The sequence below is a fragment of the Talpa occidentalis genome, unplaced genomic scaffold, assembly GCF_014898055.3.
Source record: "Talpa occidentalis isolate TD23 unplaced genomic scaffold, MPIMG_talOcc4v2.1 talOcc4.9, whole genome shotgun sequence".
Classification (NCBI taxonomy): Eukaryota; Metazoa; Chordata; class Mammalia; order Eulipotyphla; family Talpidae; genus Talpa; species Talpa occidentalis.
The window spans coordinates 109,473,419-109,491,225 of record NW_023605305.1 but is presented as its reverse complement, the minus strand read 5'-3'; the positions used below and the strand labels follow the sequence as shown (position 1 = coordinate 109,491,225).

The 17,807-nt window shown below is 41.1% G+C and overlaps 3 protein-coding genes across 3 annotated transcripts in view; 2 read left to right on the top strand and 1 right to left on the bottom strand.

Moving 5' to 3' along the window:
• Window positions 1–2,474: 2,474 nt before the first annotated feature.
• BCL2L15 (BCL2 like 15) lies at window positions 2,475–8,598 on the top strand. Its single transcript, XM_037499730.1, has 4 exons — window positions 2,475–2,712; window positions 3,023–3,144; window positions 7,595–7,807; window positions 8,464–8,598. The coding sequence occupies exons 1-4, from the start codon at window positions 2,586–2,588 to the stop codon at window positions 8,482–8,484; spliced, it is 483 nt and encodes a 160-aa protein (XP_037355627.1). The 5' UTR covers window positions 2,475–2,585; the 3' UTR covers window positions 8,485–8,598.
• Window positions 4,705–6,687, bottom strand: LOC119235858 (protein S100-A11-like). Its single transcript, XM_037499426.1, is given in 3 exon segments — window positions 4,705–5,057; window positions 5,060–5,103; window positions 6,659–6,687. Coding segments are annotated over 3 exon segments (426 nt in total).
• A 7,564-nt stretch (window positions 8,599–16,162) lies between the features above and the next one.
• PTPN22 (protein tyrosine phosphatase non-receptor type 22) overlaps window positions 16,163–17,807 on the top strand; it is a 43,625-nt gene continuing 41,980 nt past the window's right edge. Inside the window, exons 1-2 of the mRNA XM_037498608.2 lie at window positions 16,163–16,171; window positions 17,212–17,320. Of these exons, the coding sequence (XP_037354505.1) occupies window positions 17,234–17,320 (87 nt within the window). The 5' untranslated portion in view covers window positions 16,163–16,171; window positions 17,212–17,233. The remainder of the gene's footprint in view (window positions 16,172–17,211; window positions 17,321–17,807) is intronic.

Below are 17,807 nucleotides of genomic sequence, written 5' to 3'. Positions count from 1 at the left end.
AGAAAACAGTATTGGTTCTGATCCTTCTGGGGTTCTTCTTTAATTGTTTTTACCTTTTGTTTTTTACTCATTATTTTGCAAGATAAAAATTCCATTCGGAACAACTGACTTACAGTTTATGCTTGAATCTCTTTTTAGTTCACCAAGTCAGAATTTCCTAGAAGGGCTAATAGGTTTCGAGTGGTATTGAGATCCAGACCCCAAAACTAGATGTAAGAAGAAGACATTAAGAAGACATTAAGAAGACATTAAGAAGACAGATACTATTGGTAAGAGTAAGAGTTTAATCCTAGATCTCTTAGAACAATATGGAATCCAAATCTATTAAGAAAATAGATCTAGACCTTGGTCTAAAAGGAGACATTTAATATTTCTTGCTTGTCAGATACTGCCAGATCATTCCACAACATTATTTTATTTACTGCTCATCATTTCCCTGTGAATTACTTCATATTATCCCCATTTATAATCCCTCAAATGCCCTCCCCAGCTTTTTTATACTCTATTCCTTCAACCTGAAATGGTCTTATTCCTCCTCTTTGCATAATGAATTCCTATTTGTCTTCCAGAGCTCACCTCAGATGTTATTGCTTCAAAAAGTTCTTTCTACCTAACCCCATAGGTTTGTTTCCCTATAATCATACACTATTTCAATAAGCACAAGAAATTATGTGATAGGACACTTAATATCTGGCATTCATGCTGAAGTGTAAGTTCCATGAGGACAGCAACTGTCTATGTCATTTTTCTGTGTACTTGTAGTGCCAAATATAGTCCCTTATGCATAGGTACTCAATGAATAATCACTGTATGATTGAGGCAAATAAATGCCATAGTCAGGAGTTAAATTCTTCAGTATCTTCAAAATCTTCTTTCTGGGCCTCCCCGGTGGCGCAGCGGTTGGGCGCTGGGTTGTGAAGCTGCCCGCAGCCTCTGCGGCACCGGTTCTGATGCCGGAATTGTCAGGCCTAGTCTCCCAGCCGGGATTGGATTTCAGGCTGCAGGGCAGCGCTGAGCCCCAGCCACTAGACCCCCACAGGTTGGTGTCTCACGAAGCCGCAGCAGGAACTTCGCAGACGCTCAGGCAAGCAAGCGAGAAGAGGCAGGTTTGTTTAGAAGAAAAAGTTTATTGAGGAGAAAAAGAGCAGAAATAAAGTGGGACTCCCAAGCCAGGGAACCAGGCCTGGGAGGGGCAAGGAAGCCACAGTGGAGTCGTGTCTTAGGGAATATATACCTTTTTTCCCTCATTATTCTAAAGCTGCCCCAGTCTCTTTGTGATTGGTTTGGTTAGTTCTCGGCTGTCTCACTTAATTTGCTACTGAGTAGGGGGATCTTCACGTTCCTTATTTAACAGCTTTCTCTTTCCCCATTTGTTGCATCTTTAAATTTATGGCCCAGTCTTCTGGATGGGCATCCCTGCATTGAAGTTAAACAGCTGCCCTTCTAATGTGACCATAAATTAAACCACTCTCCATTTCTCCAATCTCCGCCTCCCTTTACCACCTGAAGGAAACCAGGACCAGCATTAACAATGTTGTCCTTGGTCCTGGCATGTTTGTTTTCCTAATGGAATTGGTTATATTTCTTTGGTTGTCCTTATCTCTGAAGCCTCCCTAAATTCTTCAGAGGTCCCCTCCTGCATTGTCCCTAAAAAACTGCCTAATAACCCTAGCTTGCCCTGTCTCAGTTCGATCCCCGGCTGCTCCCCGGCCACCAGAGGAGAGTCCCACATGGCGTGCAGACCTCTCCTGCCGCCCGCTGCTCCCCTCAGCAGTGTACTTCGGTCCTTCTGCCTGTTCTGCTCCCCGCTCTGGCTCTGGTGAATTCTCTCACCCTCCCGTGCTTCTGACTGTACCCAGTGCATGTATAAACAAACAAACAAATAAATAAAAATACATGCCTCTTTAAAAAAAAAATTCTTCTTTCGTTAAATTACACCATACACTAAACCTAACAGGGTGTATTTCTTTTTTCTTTTTTAAAGATTATTTGATTTATTTATTTATTTATTTTTAAGATTTATTTATACAAGCACTGGGTACAGTCAGAAGCGCGGGAGGGTGAGAGAATTCACCAGAGCCAGAGCGGGGAGCAGAGCAGGCAGAAGGACCAAAGTACACTGCTGAGGGGAGCAGCGGGCGGCAGGAGAGGTCTGTGTGCCGTGTGGGACCCTTACCCGGTGGCCGGGGATTGAATTGGCGCTGCAGAGGCTGTGGGCAGCTTCGCAACCCAGCGGTCAACCCCTGCGCAACCGGGGAGGCCCAGGAAGTATTTCTTAATGGCATTACCCAAGAAGACCTTCCTCAACTCTTTTTCACTTCTAAATTGGCTATCTAATAATGAAAGTTATTCATTAACCTTAAATACTATCAAGGGTGTGGCTCTGAGAAGGAACTAAAAGTCTTCCATAAGTTCTGTGTGCCTAAGCATTTCACACTATTCTCACCTTTCTGGGCAGCTATTTTTCAGGAAGGGTGAGAACGGCTCTAGGACTGTATGTCCCAGTAGGAAACTTCACCAGAGGGAAACACGTCTACTGAAAACTTCTTGTGTGGAAAAGCAAAACTTGGCAGCAAACATCTAAAATGAAGAATTCCCTAACTTTTGAGGAGCAAACTGAGTGCATCATAAGCTATCTACTCGAGGACATCTTAAACCCCCAGGCCCCGATTGCTAGCCGGAGCTTAAGCTGTGACTGTGAAACTGACTCAGGTAAGGCTCCTGGTCGGAGATGGTGATTGTAGATCATTGAGCAAATCTGAATATGCTTGCTTATTTCCTTCTGTTTCAAAAGGTAACTCTAAGCTTTCAGGAATATCTGAAATCTTCATGGCTAGGAAAGAGATTCTCAGTGAAAGGAGATTTTCTCTTGGCGTTGACAGAACAGTGAAGATATTCTTGGATGAGAATGAGGCCAAAATTATGTAAAAGTCAAAAGAATGTTCTACAGTGCCCAGTTTCCTGGGATTTGCCATTCCTTCAAGGATTATGACAAAAGCGATATGTGTCTCTTCCATTTTAGGAGGGGCTGGCTTTTTTGACGAGGCCATCATTGCTGGTCGCCTTCGGATGCTGGCTGACGAGTTCAACAAAGAAGTGGAAACTACTGCACAAGCTGTCATCACAGAATTCACGCAGGAAAAGGTCAAGTTTCTACTTATTTCTTTCTATTGTTTGCTGCTTTTTTAAATTTTCCTACTTCAAATACCCTTTTCTCACTTCTCCTATATGACGATGACTAGAAATATTCTGTGGAAGATTTGGGGGCTTCTATTCATAAAAAGAGATACAGCAGGAGTTCCCCCAACTGCTAATTCTTTCAGAGTTCATTAAAATCCAAGTGGTTTCAGAAGGAAAGCTTCTGGAATAAGCTGATCAACCTTCAGATTTTCCCATCTGATTTTCATAATCAGAGCTGGACTTAGAGACACAGAGCACTATTTCTGATAAGGTACTTTATTCATTTTATCTACCTGCTTTAATACTTACTTTGCTGGAAGTGGGATCTTGTTTTTCCCAAGGTCCAGCAATGAAACATAGATAGAAAGGACAGGCTGTTAACAAGTCTGATGCAAAGTACTTACAGGAACTCACAGGCCATATCTAGCTTTTCAACAGAATGCTGATAGTAGTATATAGTAGTACTGGATTTTGTACTGGAATTAAAAACCATAGACTATGTTCTAGAAGATGCTGATTAACATCAAAAATGGCAACTAATGTTATCTCATCACTGTACTAGTTAGTATTCTAAATGCTTCATATTTACTTTCATTTAATTTTTACACCCTCTATGAGGCATTTTAGAAACTATTATCCATAGCTCAATCTCTCCCCATATACACACAACACCATCAAAGCAAACATCTAACAGGTTTTGGTCACCATCATACCCTCATAACCTAGAACAGTGCCTGAGACACAACAGGTCTGCAGTATGTTTTTCAGATTTTTTCAGATTTTTGGATTTGCTATGCATATAAGCAGATAAGAGAACTGGGGAGTAGGGAAACAAAGAATTAGGTTACTCTGTAAGTGGTAAAGTGAGGATTTGACTCCAGAGTGATTTCAGAACCACACTAGGCATAACACACAAAACCCTCAGAACATATAGACATAACTATTATGCTTTCTTTCTACTAAATTCAGTTTGGCTGATGTGCCTCCTTCACATTGAGGCAGAACTTGTTATTCCTAATTACTCACACTGAAACTTTCTTAGATAGTTGATAACTGGATCTCCTTTTTTTTTTTTCTTCACAGTATAAGCATACCTCATTTTATTGTTTCACTTTATTGCACAGTTTTTACAAATGGAAGACTTGTGGCAACCTAGCATTTGATAGCTTACAGGCGCCATCTTTTCAAAAGTATCTGGAAAAAATATCTATATACATAGTCACTTCATGTCTCTTTGTCACATTTTGCTAATTTTTTTTTAAATAATAAATTTTATTTTTATATTCCCCCATACAACTGCACATGCCCCATTCTGACCCCAATCCCTCCCCTCCCGGCCCCCACCCCCCAAAAAGTGTCTCTGGTTCATAGTTTTTTGTTGATTTTGATTTTCACTTTCTTATAGTTATTCATTTTCCTGATCCCTTATTTAAGTTTTCTAGATTCCTGCTATGGATCTCCTTTTTTTAAATTAAAAACACTTTTTTTTGTCACTGTGTGTTTTAAAAAATTGATACTGCTTTATTATTGCCTGGTGGGCTTTGAGGAAGGATGATGATAGGGAGGCCAGGAGGAAATGTGGGGGTGTCTGGAGGCCAGGCCCAAGGGCTCCTCAGATTTACTTCTGTAACAAATGGACTTCATAAAGGAGTCATGGCAAACTATGGCCAGGCTGCCAATAAGATTCAAAAATTCTTGAAAATCCAGCCGCCCATCAGAACTGAGGTCCAGTTTCTTCATCATGAAGGCAAGGGTCCTGGGATCCTTCTTATTCTTGGTGAATACAGCGAGTTCTGTATTCACAAAGGTTAGACACTGGCTCTGGGAGAGTTTGCAGTTGTTACCATCCTTACCAGCACTCTTCTGGAAAATTGCAGAGACTTGATAGACCACTGAGTCTGGGTAGCGTGTGATATTTTTGCCCTGTTGGAGCACTGCTAGGTTCAGAAGCTGTGAATGGGTTGCTGCACTGGGAACTCTCTGAAACATTATTATTATTTTTTACAAAAGTCTCAAACTCATAGAAAAATTACATGTTTATACAAAGAATTTCCCTCTTGGATCATTTGCGTAGCCAACATAATGAGTTTCATCACCTCCTAATATGTTTATATTTCCTTCAAACAAGGATGTTCTCTTATCATCAAAACCAGGAAATCAGCAGTGATGAAGTATCACCTCATTTTCAGATCCATTCAAGTTTTTCCAGTTGTCCCAATAATACCATTTATCATTGAAAGATAAATGAAAGATAGCTGAAAGATTTAGGCCAGAATCAGATAATGCATTTAGTTGTCCTATTTCCTCTCTCTCTCTTTTAAAATATTTATTTATTTATGCATACAAGATTTATTTATTTATGCATACAAGAACTGGGGTACAAGCCAGAGGTGTGGAGGGGGTGAGAGGATTCACCAGAGACAGAGTGGGGAGCAGAACAGGCAGACTGACTGGAATACACTGCTGAGGGGAGCAGCAGACAAGTCAGGAGAGGTCTGCTGCGCCATGTGAGTTGCTCCCTGGCTGTCTGGTGATCGAACTTGTGCTACAGAGACTGCGAATAGCTTTATAGTGCTGTGCTTAACCCATTGTGCCACCAGGGAGGCCCCAGTTGTCCTATCTCTTTAGTCTCTTTCAACCTGGAATGATTCCTTAGTCTTTTCTTGATTTTCATGACCTTGAAATTTGAAGATTATGGACCGGTTATTTTGTAGAATGGCTCTTCACTTGGTCTGTTTGCTGTTACCTCTTGGATAGATTCAGAATTTGGTAGTACCTTTGATAGAAATAGCACAGAAATTGCTGTGTTTTCATTGTGTTTCATCAAGTGGCACAGGCTTTAGCTTGTCTCCTTCTTGATGTTAATTCAAGTCGCTGAAGATGTCTGCAAGTCCGCTCTACTGTAAAGTTACTATTTTCCATTTTATAATTAATAAGTAGTTCATAGGGACTTACTGTGAAACCGTGTAAATATCCTTACTTCATCAAAATTTCAACCTATTTATTTTATTATTATTATTTTTTAAGTTGTTGGAACTTTTTTTAAAAGATTTATTTTATTATGCATACAAGAGCTGGGCTACAGGCCAGAGGTATAGGGGGGGTGAGAGGATTCACCAGAGACAGAGTGGGGAACAGAACAGGCAGACTGACTAAAACATACTGCTGAGGGAAGCAGTGGACGAGACAGGAGAGGTCTGCTGCGCCATGTGGGTAGCTCCCTGGCCGGGGATCAAACTTGTGCTACAGTGGCTGCGGACAGCTTCGTAGGTTGAGTCTTAACCCCTTGTGCCACCCAGGAGGCCCTACTAATTTTTTTTTTTTTTTTTTTGGTGGGACCCTCGCCGGCGGCCGGGGAACGAACTGGCGCTGCAGAGGCTGTGGGCAGCCTCGCTGCCCAGCGCTCAATCTCTGCGCCACCAGAGGAGACCCCTAATTTATTTTTTATATCATCATAGAGTCATGAATTCTTTCTTACATCGTCTCATCATTATTGGAATACTTCATTTTTAACAGATCCTGTGTTTTTCAAGTGTTGGCCTGAAACCAGCCATTCTCCAGGGAGTTCTGTTTTTTTTTAAAATGGAGAATGATATTTGGAAGCTTTCAGTAGTCTCCTGTGGATATCCCTTCTCAGCTGCGTGGGCTCTGATATCCTGCTTTGGCCAACATGGTTTGCTCTATGCTACAGCACAATAGTTCTTGCTTGGCCCCACTTTATAGCTTTCAGACAAAATTTTAGAGGGAAAGAAAAAGAAAGAAGAAAAACTAATTTTTTTACATTCATATTTTCCCAGACTTCAGTCATTCAAGCAATACCATCATAATGTGACCAGCCGCACTATCATGTATTTAGTATTTTTCTTTCAAACAATTTTGTTTTTCTTTCAATCATTTTGTTCATCCTGAGCAACAATATCTGAAATCATGGTTTGATAAGTTTCTTAATTGTTTTTCTAATATCCATTACAATAAATAACAAAATATTAAAATGAGAAGATTTTATCCATTGACTCCTAAGAATGTAACAATACATGGGCCTCCCCGGTGGCACAGCAGGTTGAGCACAGTGCTGTGAAGCTGTCCAAAGCCTCTGCAGCACAGGTTCAATTTCCAGCCAGCCAGGGAGATACCCACATGGCACAGCAGACCTCTCCTGCCTCACCTGCTGCTCCCCTCAGCAGTGCTTTCCTCCATCTGCCTGTTCTGCTCCCCACTCTGTCTCTGGTGAATCCTCTCATCCTCCTGCGCCTCTGGCCTATATCCCAGCTTTTGTATAAATAAAAAAAATAAATTTAAAAAAATACATTGGCCACTCTTTGGGAAACATTGGCTTTATTGGATTCCTGCACCTGTAGCCTCCTGCACTTTCTTTTAGTGATACTCCACTGATGTATCCTGTCTCTGTCCCCAGGCAAAAGCTATACTTCAGGACAAAGTGAAGTCCTTGTGTGCTCAGGATTCCACCTTAGCTTCTGAGAGAGCCTTCCTGGGAATGTTAGTAAAACTTGTTGTATGTGTGGCAGAAAAGGCTCCTGAAATAGCACGTCAGCTGGTTACCCCAATGACAACCATGATCAACGAGAACAGTGGTATCCGGGATTTCATCAAGGGCGAGGGAGGTTGGGTAAGTATGCCAGGGTGCCTGGCTTTGCTCGTCATTTGAACCCTTTTTGTACTTACACTTGGTATCCTATTCGTGACTCTTTCTGTAAGTTGGAAACCAAGCATGAAAACATGTCTCCCTACTTCACTGAAAATGCAGGATTTTCTTGCCATGAAAAATGGGAATATTCAGAAGCTCACCCTGTGGGTGTTGGACTCCAGAGTCATGCTGCCTAAAATGTTGGCTGCTAATTCTGTAAAGCTTACTTCCACTTCCTACACACAATCATCTATAAAGTATACTGGGTGGTAGAGTTCTAATCTCAGCTAGAATCACTTCATTCCCTGGAAAATTTCTGGGTCTTTTTCCCTAACATCTTTGGATATGTCTTGAGGAAGTTCAGAATAATCTTACTATTATCTAACAACAACAACAACAACAACAACAAAACAATTAGTGTTGTGTGCCATAGTAATAACTATAGGAGGCTTTCTAAGCCCACATCTCAGTAATTGTTAGAACGTCTGCTTTCATGGAGCACTATTTTCATTTCCAAGGCCAGCAGATGCCTTAGGAAGAGCCACATTCCCTGGAGGTATCTGCAGATCATTCCTGGTTTCTTTAGGAAGTTCTTACGATCATCCTTCTGACTGTGTGTTATTCACTGTCCTTCCTAGGAACATGTGGAAAGCTGCTAAAGAAGAAATGGAGCTGTTTCCCAACCTTCACAGTGCTTCTTCTTTGCCTGACTGAGTTGATTGATTGTTGGCAATTAAAACAAAGGATCAAATAAAAAACGGCTTTCTTTTGCATAGAACTGATCTTAACTGGGTAATCTTTTTCCACTGATTGGTAAAGGTAGGAGCCATTCCCAAAGGTCTACAGAGGTCTGTGTGAATTTTATTGAGGTTCTGCTGAAGCCAGCACCTCCAGACCCAAAGCAATGACTTTGTACATGGTAGAATTCCAGGCAACAGGACAGGCTTTTGTGGGAGATATCACAGGGGAAAGGGACTCCATATTAAGCTAGTCCATCAGATGTAGTCTTGTTCTATCAGTATCTTGTCTACTAATTTTTTCCTCTAGAAGATTTCAGGGAGATTTGTAATTGTAAAATCTTATTATTTTGAGCATTTCCTTTTAAACTCACAATTTAAACTTCATCTGAGCAGAATTATTTTTGCATTTTCTGTGTTGTAATCAAAAATTAGCGGTCTGTTCATTTGTCCTACTAGAAAGGCCAGAGAAAGAACAGTAAGAGCATTTTCACAGCCACAGGATACAGGAAGTGCTGCCCCCAATCAGGACAGCTAGTCATCCCAGCTCCGATTAAGCTAACTGCACAAATGTTTATAAAAGTGTGCTCCCATATCACTTATGGACCTTGTAAATTGCTAATTTCCAGGCCCCATGCCTAAAGATTCTGATTCTTTAGGGGTGAACTGGGGCCCAGGCTTTGGCTAGCCTGTTCTGCAAAGCAATTCTGATGTTATTGTAGAATTTAAGAACCATCACTTCAGAACAGGGATTGGATAATTCTGACCACAGGCCAAGTCAGTCTAATTTTTTTTTTTTTGTAAATTAAGTTTTTGGAATGCAGCTAATTGTTTACACATTGTCTGTGAATGTTGCTGTTTTCACACTGCAAGGCAGAGTTCAATGACTATGGCAGTCACTCTATGGTCTGTGAAGTTTAAAGTCTTTACTATCTGACCCTTTACAGAAAAAGTTTGCTGACCTCTGCTCTAAAGCTAAACAAACATTTCTCCTTGAGCAACTTAAATTCTGTGGCAATCCAGATAATTCTTGCCAAACACAAATGTAGATAGGATAATTCTTTTTTCAGAATTTACTTTGAGAGTGTAAATTTACTTCAAGTCCACTTTCTCTAGGACCTTTGAAAAACCAGGGAGCTCCGTGACTCCTGAGTAACATAGAGAAACAAGTGATTGGAAGCAAAGCACTGAGTGTCTAGGGTCTGTGTGTCTCATAGCTGTCCATCGTAATTTCATAGATTAGTAGGCAATCATCAGGTAGAGACTCCTTCATCCAGTCTCTAAGCCAGATCACTTACCTGAATGTCAAGAAGAAATACAGTGCCATATCTATTTTTGCTATATCTGTTTTTTATGGCTTTGGCTAAACTTTAACAAACTAACCACATCCCCTCCCTTCAGCCAGCCAGCCATCTGGCTCCTTAAAATGCACAGAGACAAAGGTACAGTGCTGTTAATATAGTTGACATTTTCCAGGTACGCTGTTTCCTCTATTCTTGAATAAATCACAATGGTTTAGCAATCCTGAATGCGATTTCATGTTTCTCTTTAGTGGAAGTTAATTTTTTTGCTGCCAATTTAAGACACTTGTTGTCCTTTGTTCCTTACATTACTCTCAAACTCAACATGCTAAGTTTTGTGGTATTTGACCTCTTAGACAATATCACTATTTTCACTTTGACTAATGCTTTTCAGTTCATAAAATAAAATTCTTCTATGCATTTCTACTATGGTTTAGCAAGTACCGTCTAAGCTGAATGATACAGAAATAGAACAGATCGGTGGTTGCCAGCACCAGAGGGTTAAAGATGGTTAAAGGCTACAACTTGCAGGGATTAGATGAAAAAGTTCTAGATAGTAATGTACAGCCTGGTGACTAGAGTTGACAACACTGTTTATTTAAAAGTTGCTAAGAGAGTTGATTTGTAAAATTTCCTACCACAAAAAAAGAAAAAAAAAAAGCTATATAAGTCTGTGAGGTGATAAAAGTACTAACTGACTATATTGAGGTAATCACGTTTCAGGGCATAAATGTATTAAAGCATTAGATTGCATACCTTAAACTTACATTGTGTTACATGTCACTTATACCTCAATAAAACTGCAAAAAAAAATAAATTGAATGATAAATGTCGAGGCCAGCAGCCTCCTCTTTATCTCTTTTCTTTCCCTTCTTAGCCACACCAGCTTCCTATTTTACCCTCCATTCCCATAAAGCATCAGACTGTGAATCTAGTTCCAAGTATCCTGTAGTATCTGGAGACTGAGGTTAAGGTGCCCCTGGGGATTCCAGGAAATGGTTAAGCTGCTCTGGCTGGGTGATGTGTTGTTGCTGGGCCACCCTGTCCTAGGAGAGGTAAAGCGACTGGCTACAAGATTAAGCCCAGGGATGAAGAATATATTCAGGTCGTTTGATTTTTAACAATTTAGCCACAACATAGGTTAATCAGGTGACATTGGGCAATTAGTCCAATTCCTTTGTGCCTTTGTTTCCACATCTTAAAATAGAGATGATATGATAACTAATTCGTAGGATTATTGTGAGGGATAAATGAAACAATATACTTTGTAAAGGGCTAGGCCCAGTGCCAGGAATATTTTGAGTACTGCATCACTGACAATTTGCCACTCCAGTGATCGGGGTTCATAAAATTCTAGATTGACTTGCTTCTTTCCATCAACTGTCTCTCCAAGGCAAGCCAATCTTCTCGACTCACATGACAGTTTTGAATTTGACTTATCTTTTTCACAAATCCATGTCCACAACTCTTAATTCTTTATGAACATACCTTTCTTATTCCCAGACTGTTCTAGATTGCCATCCCGCTTGCCCAGAACTCCTATTGCTTTACCCTTCTCTCTCCAGTCCTACTCAGACGTTAGTCTTTTTCACTTATTCTTTCCTTTTTGTCCTGATTCTTCCTACAAGAGTTTATTACCACTTAACCTTTCCAATCTGCCCAAAATACTATTATGAGATTGGCTAACACTGTGGTTTCCTTACCCACTCTTTCAATTCATTCTTAGGTGTGGTAGAATTCATTTTGAAATTTTACACACCACTGAAGGTGCTTATGAGACTTTCAAAAAAATTATCAGAAGGGAGCTTTTTTTTTTTTTTTAAATATCACTGAGATACTTTCACAAAGCATTGCTTTGATTGCCATTTATTTAAAATCTTTCAGCGGAACTTTTGAATGTGACTGGATATGTTCACTGTCTTGATCATGGTGCTCTTTTCTGGGTATACACACACACCAAAACTCATCAAAGCAAGGACTTTGAAATGTGCAGTTTATTGTATGTCAATACTACCCCAATAAAGTTGTTAAAAAAAAACCTTTCAGTACTTTTCAATATCCTTCAAATAAAGCCTGGCTTTTCAGCCTGATATTCAAATTCCCTAGAAGTCTGGTCCTAATTAGTCAAGACTTTACATACCAGTGATCCAGTCAAGCCAGCAACTTACTATCCTACCCTCCTACTGTTTCATATTGTTTTGTCTCAGGTTCTAGAGACAAGTTCAAAATCTAACTTACACATCACTTCCTCTATGAAAGCTACTCAAATAATCCAAATAAGAAGTGACCTTTGCCGTCTCAAGATTTCATTGGTGTCACTTTTATGGTCTTGTCACAAATAGCCTTAAGCGATAGTCTTTTGTATATTTGTCTTCCCTACTAGAACAAAGGATTCTTGAAAGAAGACAATTTCTTGCACATTAGCTCTTCTTTCCCCCTTTCTCTGGTGTGTGTGTATGATCACATAAATATTCATTAAGTGACTAAATGAGCGATTCAACATTGACACAATCAAATGAAAGATGAGACTTTAGGTTTGTTTATATTTTGATATAAATCAAAATACCAAGCCTCACCAAGAGTCCCATTTGGTATTTCAATTAAAAAAAAAAAGGAAGTTGCTTAAATTGCAAGTTATCAGTTGACCTCTGGGGGGAGGGTTGTATCCAGAAACCACAGGCAGAGTGTTGTGTTGCAGGTGGGAAGCGGGTTCCCTGTGTTGCAGGTGGGAAGTGGACAATGAAATTAACAGCAGGTGAACTGAAGAACTGGGTGAGCTCTCAGAACGCTGCAGTGACCAGGTGCACATTGAAGATGGACAGGAGATGCACCTGCTGTGGATGAGGTGGAAACACCAAGACAAGCCATCTTCATTAGAGGTGTCAGAGTTTCTTCGGTGTTCCTCTGCACAAAGGAGAAACCGGTCTATTTGGAGATAAAGGAGGTCGTGTTTGTTGTCCAGCACCGCCCTGCCGGCTGGCCTCTGCTCAGTGTGACACCGATTCTGTCGTCACTGCAGCCTGCTGCTTTGGTAGCCACGCTCAGGCTGGTATACTCTTTGGCAGGGCCCCAGACCTCCCTGTAGGGAAGGCCCATCTGTTCTGGGCATAGTGAAAGCACCCAGGCGGGACTTGTGTAGATTGTGCCAGGCAAGAGACCTGGAATAATTGATGGAGCAACCCAGGCAGAGTGAATGTCTCACCCAAGCCTATCCACATCATGGCATCACTATCACAACACTTATTTCAGGCATTCTCAAGGCCAGGGGAGGTACCAGGGGTGATACAAACTTACAGAAGACACTCTAGTTAGCTGCCTTTGACAAACTTTACAGGGGGGCAGTTACTGTATTTTATTTTGAAGAAACTCCTTTTAAATGAACTTGTGGGGGGCAAGGAACATGTGAAGAAACTAAGAAAACTTCTGTAGTTGAATAAGATTTATATTGAAAGGGTTCAGACTAAGGTCATGGGTGGACTAGAGACAGGATTTGTTGAGAAAAAGTAACAAGGCATTACGGCTTCATTTTCATCTTGGTGAGAGATACGGACAAAGGTGAGAAGTAGTGAAAGAGCAGAGTGGAATGAGCAAGATCTGTGGGTATGTGGTTGTGTCGGTTGGGTGGAGACACTGAGGGGAGGGGCCTGGTGACAAGTAGCAGAATTTGGACTTGCATCAGTAAATAGGCATCAGTAAATACTTTGGTTCTTTAGCATGAAAGTGGAGCTGTTGTGTTTGGTTTTTTTTAAGATTTTTTATTTATTTTTGCATAAAAGAACTGGGGTATAATCCAGAGGTGGGAGGGTGAGAGAATTCACCAAAGACAGAGCTGGGAGCAGAACAGTTAAACTGACTGAAATACACTGCTGAGGGGAGCAGGGGGTGAGACAGGAGAGGTCAGCTGCACCATGTGGGTAGCTCCCTGGATCAAACTGTGGGGATCAAACTCAGGCTGACGAGGTGGTAAAGCTGAGACTTAACACCTAGGCCACCAGGGAGGTCCTGAAAGTGGGGTTTTGAGGATTGTCATCCAGCTTCAGTTGCCAGGAGATACTAGAATGCAAGGTACATAGATGAGAAGATAACTAAGAGTCTATTCCCACCGGAATCTGGATGTGACATCTGGAGTTTGGTTCACACAGGAGTAGAAGATAGATTGAACCTAAAAGCCATTGAGGAGAAAGAACCAATAGGCTTTAGCGACAGGGGACTGAGTCGAGTGTTTCACAGATGACACACTCAGCCCATATCAAACCGATCACCCTGGGAATGTGGGAGGAGGTGGAAACTAAAGCAGAAGCTAAGTGGCTCCCCAGGTAGAACACGCCTCTTCATAGACAGAGAACAATGTTCTGGAAGGCCTGAGTATCTTCCCTGCTGACTAGTTTATTTTGTCCTAATAATCTCTCCCGACATTCTCTTTGTTTACAGTTCTTTTTTTTGTTGTCATCTCATTCCCAACCTGCACAACCTTGACATTGACCTTAAAATGGCACGCTCCCCTCTTGCTGGAGCAGGTGACGGTCACCTGCACTCCTCTCGGTCATCTTCGCCCATCTAAACCAACACCAGCAGCAGCGAGATGTTTCTGCCTGACTCCCGTTCAAGTGCTCCTGGCCCAATTTTACTTTCCACAAGAACTCAGCCTGGTGGTTCTGATGAGGTGTTGATGAGTCTTTGTCTGAATGGAATTGTCGTGTTCACTTGGGGTTTATACCAGACCGGTTTAAATGTTTCATCCGTCAATTCTTAAATTCCTTTAGGTGTTTGCCAGTCGGCTGTATGACTTGTTTCCCCTGCCTGGCTCTTGATCTTCCCACATGATACAAATGAGTCAACAGAATCTCCGTCAACAAGCAAATTAGGTTCCTATGCCCTCTGGGTATCTGTAGAAGGAAGTGTGAAAAATTAAGCAGTAACTTAGATTTGTTAAAAATAAAACTGATGTTTTTTTGTTTTCTCCTTCAGTTTGCTTTTTGTTTGCTTGAGTGGTCTGTCCAGGAAATGGCCTTTCTGCAAAGTGGGTTTTTGAGGTTTGGTTATTTCACGATGTTTCTATATTGCTTGGTTTGAGAATAGAACAAACTCCCAAGAATTGCTGTTTGTTTTTTTAAAAAAAATCTTCAGTTTTGCTAAGATAAAAGGGTGAGAGGCCTACAGAGGGCATCTGAGCAAATTTTTTGTTGTTATTTCAGATCTGTCTCCATTTCCTCTCCCCGCTACGTGAGATAATAAAGTTAGATTGTTCAGAAATACAGGTTTGAGGAAAATAGATTTATTGAATTTAATTTTATTAGGTATCTTTTTATGTATTAATTAGTAAAGTTCTGATTCTTATGCAAGTAAAGACAATTTAAGGGGCCAGAGATGTTATATTTTTGTCCAAATGCAGAAAATCATTATCCTTTTAGGGTTGTGCTCTGCCACTCTGCTCAGAAGCAAGTTGGTTTGAATGTTTCAGTTAAGTTTATATCTTTAGCTCTGAGAGATTTTATGAACTAGTTAAGGCTGTTTTCCACCATATTCTGCCTTGTTCACGATTGTATACTCGGGACCTTCGTGCTTAGCATTTAGTGGGTACTCAATAAATTGGTTCCCAAATTAATGTTTTTTGTGGGGATTTTTTTCTAATTAAAAAATGGCGTGGTAATTTTAAAAAGCACCCTAATCCCAGCACTTACACAACTGATTCTTTATTGCATCTGTGTCTTCAGTGATAGTATATATCTTTTTTCACTTAGTTTCTGTTAATGTGACCTTGCAGCTTTGCATTTGTTTAAGTGTTCCCATATTTTATATGTCTTAAAGTAGACAAACTAAAGGTTGTACTATTTAGAGCAGCTAGAAATTTTCTTTTAATGCTCAATGGCAATCATTTGAACAATACTATCCTATTCTCAGTAATTATCATTGAAGAATTATGGTTCATTTAAATTTATGTGTGTTGGGATTGAAATTCCCTATGGGCTTTACTTGCCTATAAGCAGCATATTTCAATGACCTCTCCTTTATTATTTGCAGGGCTTCATGAAGTGGCTGCAACTTAATAATGTTCAGAATCAAGATTTCCTAAAGGAAGTTTGAATAATGTTAATACCTTAAATAGAGGAAGTTCTAACAAGGCATTTTCTTCTTTTCCTTAGGATTATTTCAGACTAATTTCAGCATATTATTTCTTGACCTGTCCTCACACAGAGGTGATCTACTGATTTTTGCCTGTTATCACACCAAAAAAGACCCTCTTGGGTTGGTTTGGACCCACTGAGGAGGTGCACCCATTGCTCCTATTGATGCAGGAGGAGATGCAGGTGAGCTTTTTTTAAAACAGCCTGCCTGTCTGCATCAAAATGCCACGTGCACAGCGTGGCTTCCCAAAGCAATGGCAAGTTGAAGGCATTGGCTGCAGAGAAGAAATGCTGTCTCTAGAAATAGTTCTGCAAGCTTTCTGCCCTGAAAAATTACACTCTTGCCAGCAAGGGTTGACTTGCTCAGTGGCTTATTACAGACAGGGGTATTGTACCAACTACCTGGTGAGGGGCGCCTCACAGGACCACTGTGCTCCTGGATCCTATCAAGATCAAAGCTCTCAGTATTGGCATCCAAGTGGAGCTCAAAAAGTAGAGAAAGGTGGGCAGCCCCTGAAATCAGCACTTCCCTTAATGGAGGTTGGCATTTCCCCAGCCCTGGAGAGACAGACTGCAGAAGCACCTGACTTTGTTTCATCTAAAAGAGAGTTTAAGGTCCACACAGCAGACTGAAAAGTTCTGAATGAAAGCAACGCCTCCGATGGACAGATGTTCGCCACTCACCACGTGGACGAGAAACTTGGGAGGGCAACACAGCAGAAGGTGGCTGACTAGAAATAGGGTCACCCCCCTTTCTGGGCCGCCTGCACTTTGCAGAATTTATGTGGGACAGAAGAAAACAGAAATATCAATGGACCTTTGTGCTCATTAGGGACATGGGGAGAGGCAGGGCCTATCTAGAGTTCTGTGGTTCTGTGTTTCCTCTAGGAAACAAAAAAAATGGCGAATTTGCTTAAGCATGCTGGAGAGGAACAGCCTCAGAACTGAGCAGACCACATGTTGTGTTCCGGGTAGCCTCTTGTTTGTTAAAAACCTAAATTGTAACCGGTTCCCTTGCTAAGAGGAAGGCACTAGGGCCCAGGAGTGAGATGATGGCTTTGTTGTGTGACCACAGAGGCGGTTACGTACTAATTTCCTATAGGGCTTGTGATGAAGTCAGTAAACCACAACCTTCCCCGCTCTCTGCTCAGGTTGCAGTGGAGGCTTTCGGGGTGTCTGGGCCATGGCACACATCTGACATGCCTTCCTCACCCCATTTACAGACCATCACGCTTGCCCTGCAGCATGGACCAGAGAGAAATCCTGCAAAAGTACCTGGACAGGGCCCAGAACAAGAAAATTAACAAAGAGGAGTTTGGCAATGAATTTCTGGTGAGTCCTATGTGTGACAGTCTTGTTACCTACACTACTTAGCCAGGATGGTTCGCTCTCCTCGACCAAATTGCTTTTGGGATAACGTGAGTATAAGACCTTACAGGGCAAAAGGGAGGAAAGGGACCTAAAAGTTTGACTCTGCTAAGTGGTTTGTGTGTATTTTAGAGATTCTCTCCAAAATCCCTTTTTTTAGTGTTTTGTTTGCTAGTTCTTATGGTTTGATGAGGGGGTCCATGTTAGACACGCATAATTCCACGTGTCTTAAGTGTGATCCAGGTGTATAATGTTAATTAGCATCTGGAGTTCCCAGGTATCAGAGTTGTGGCTTATGCTTCAAATTATTCATTTTAGTTAATATTAAGAAGAAAGTGAACAAACTGACGTCTCACGGAACATTGCATTTTCAGCCTACGGGTGGGATTTCATTTGGGTGACAAAGGCTCTTGAACAGCCCCAACACCATCTGCTGCCACATTTCGTGGTT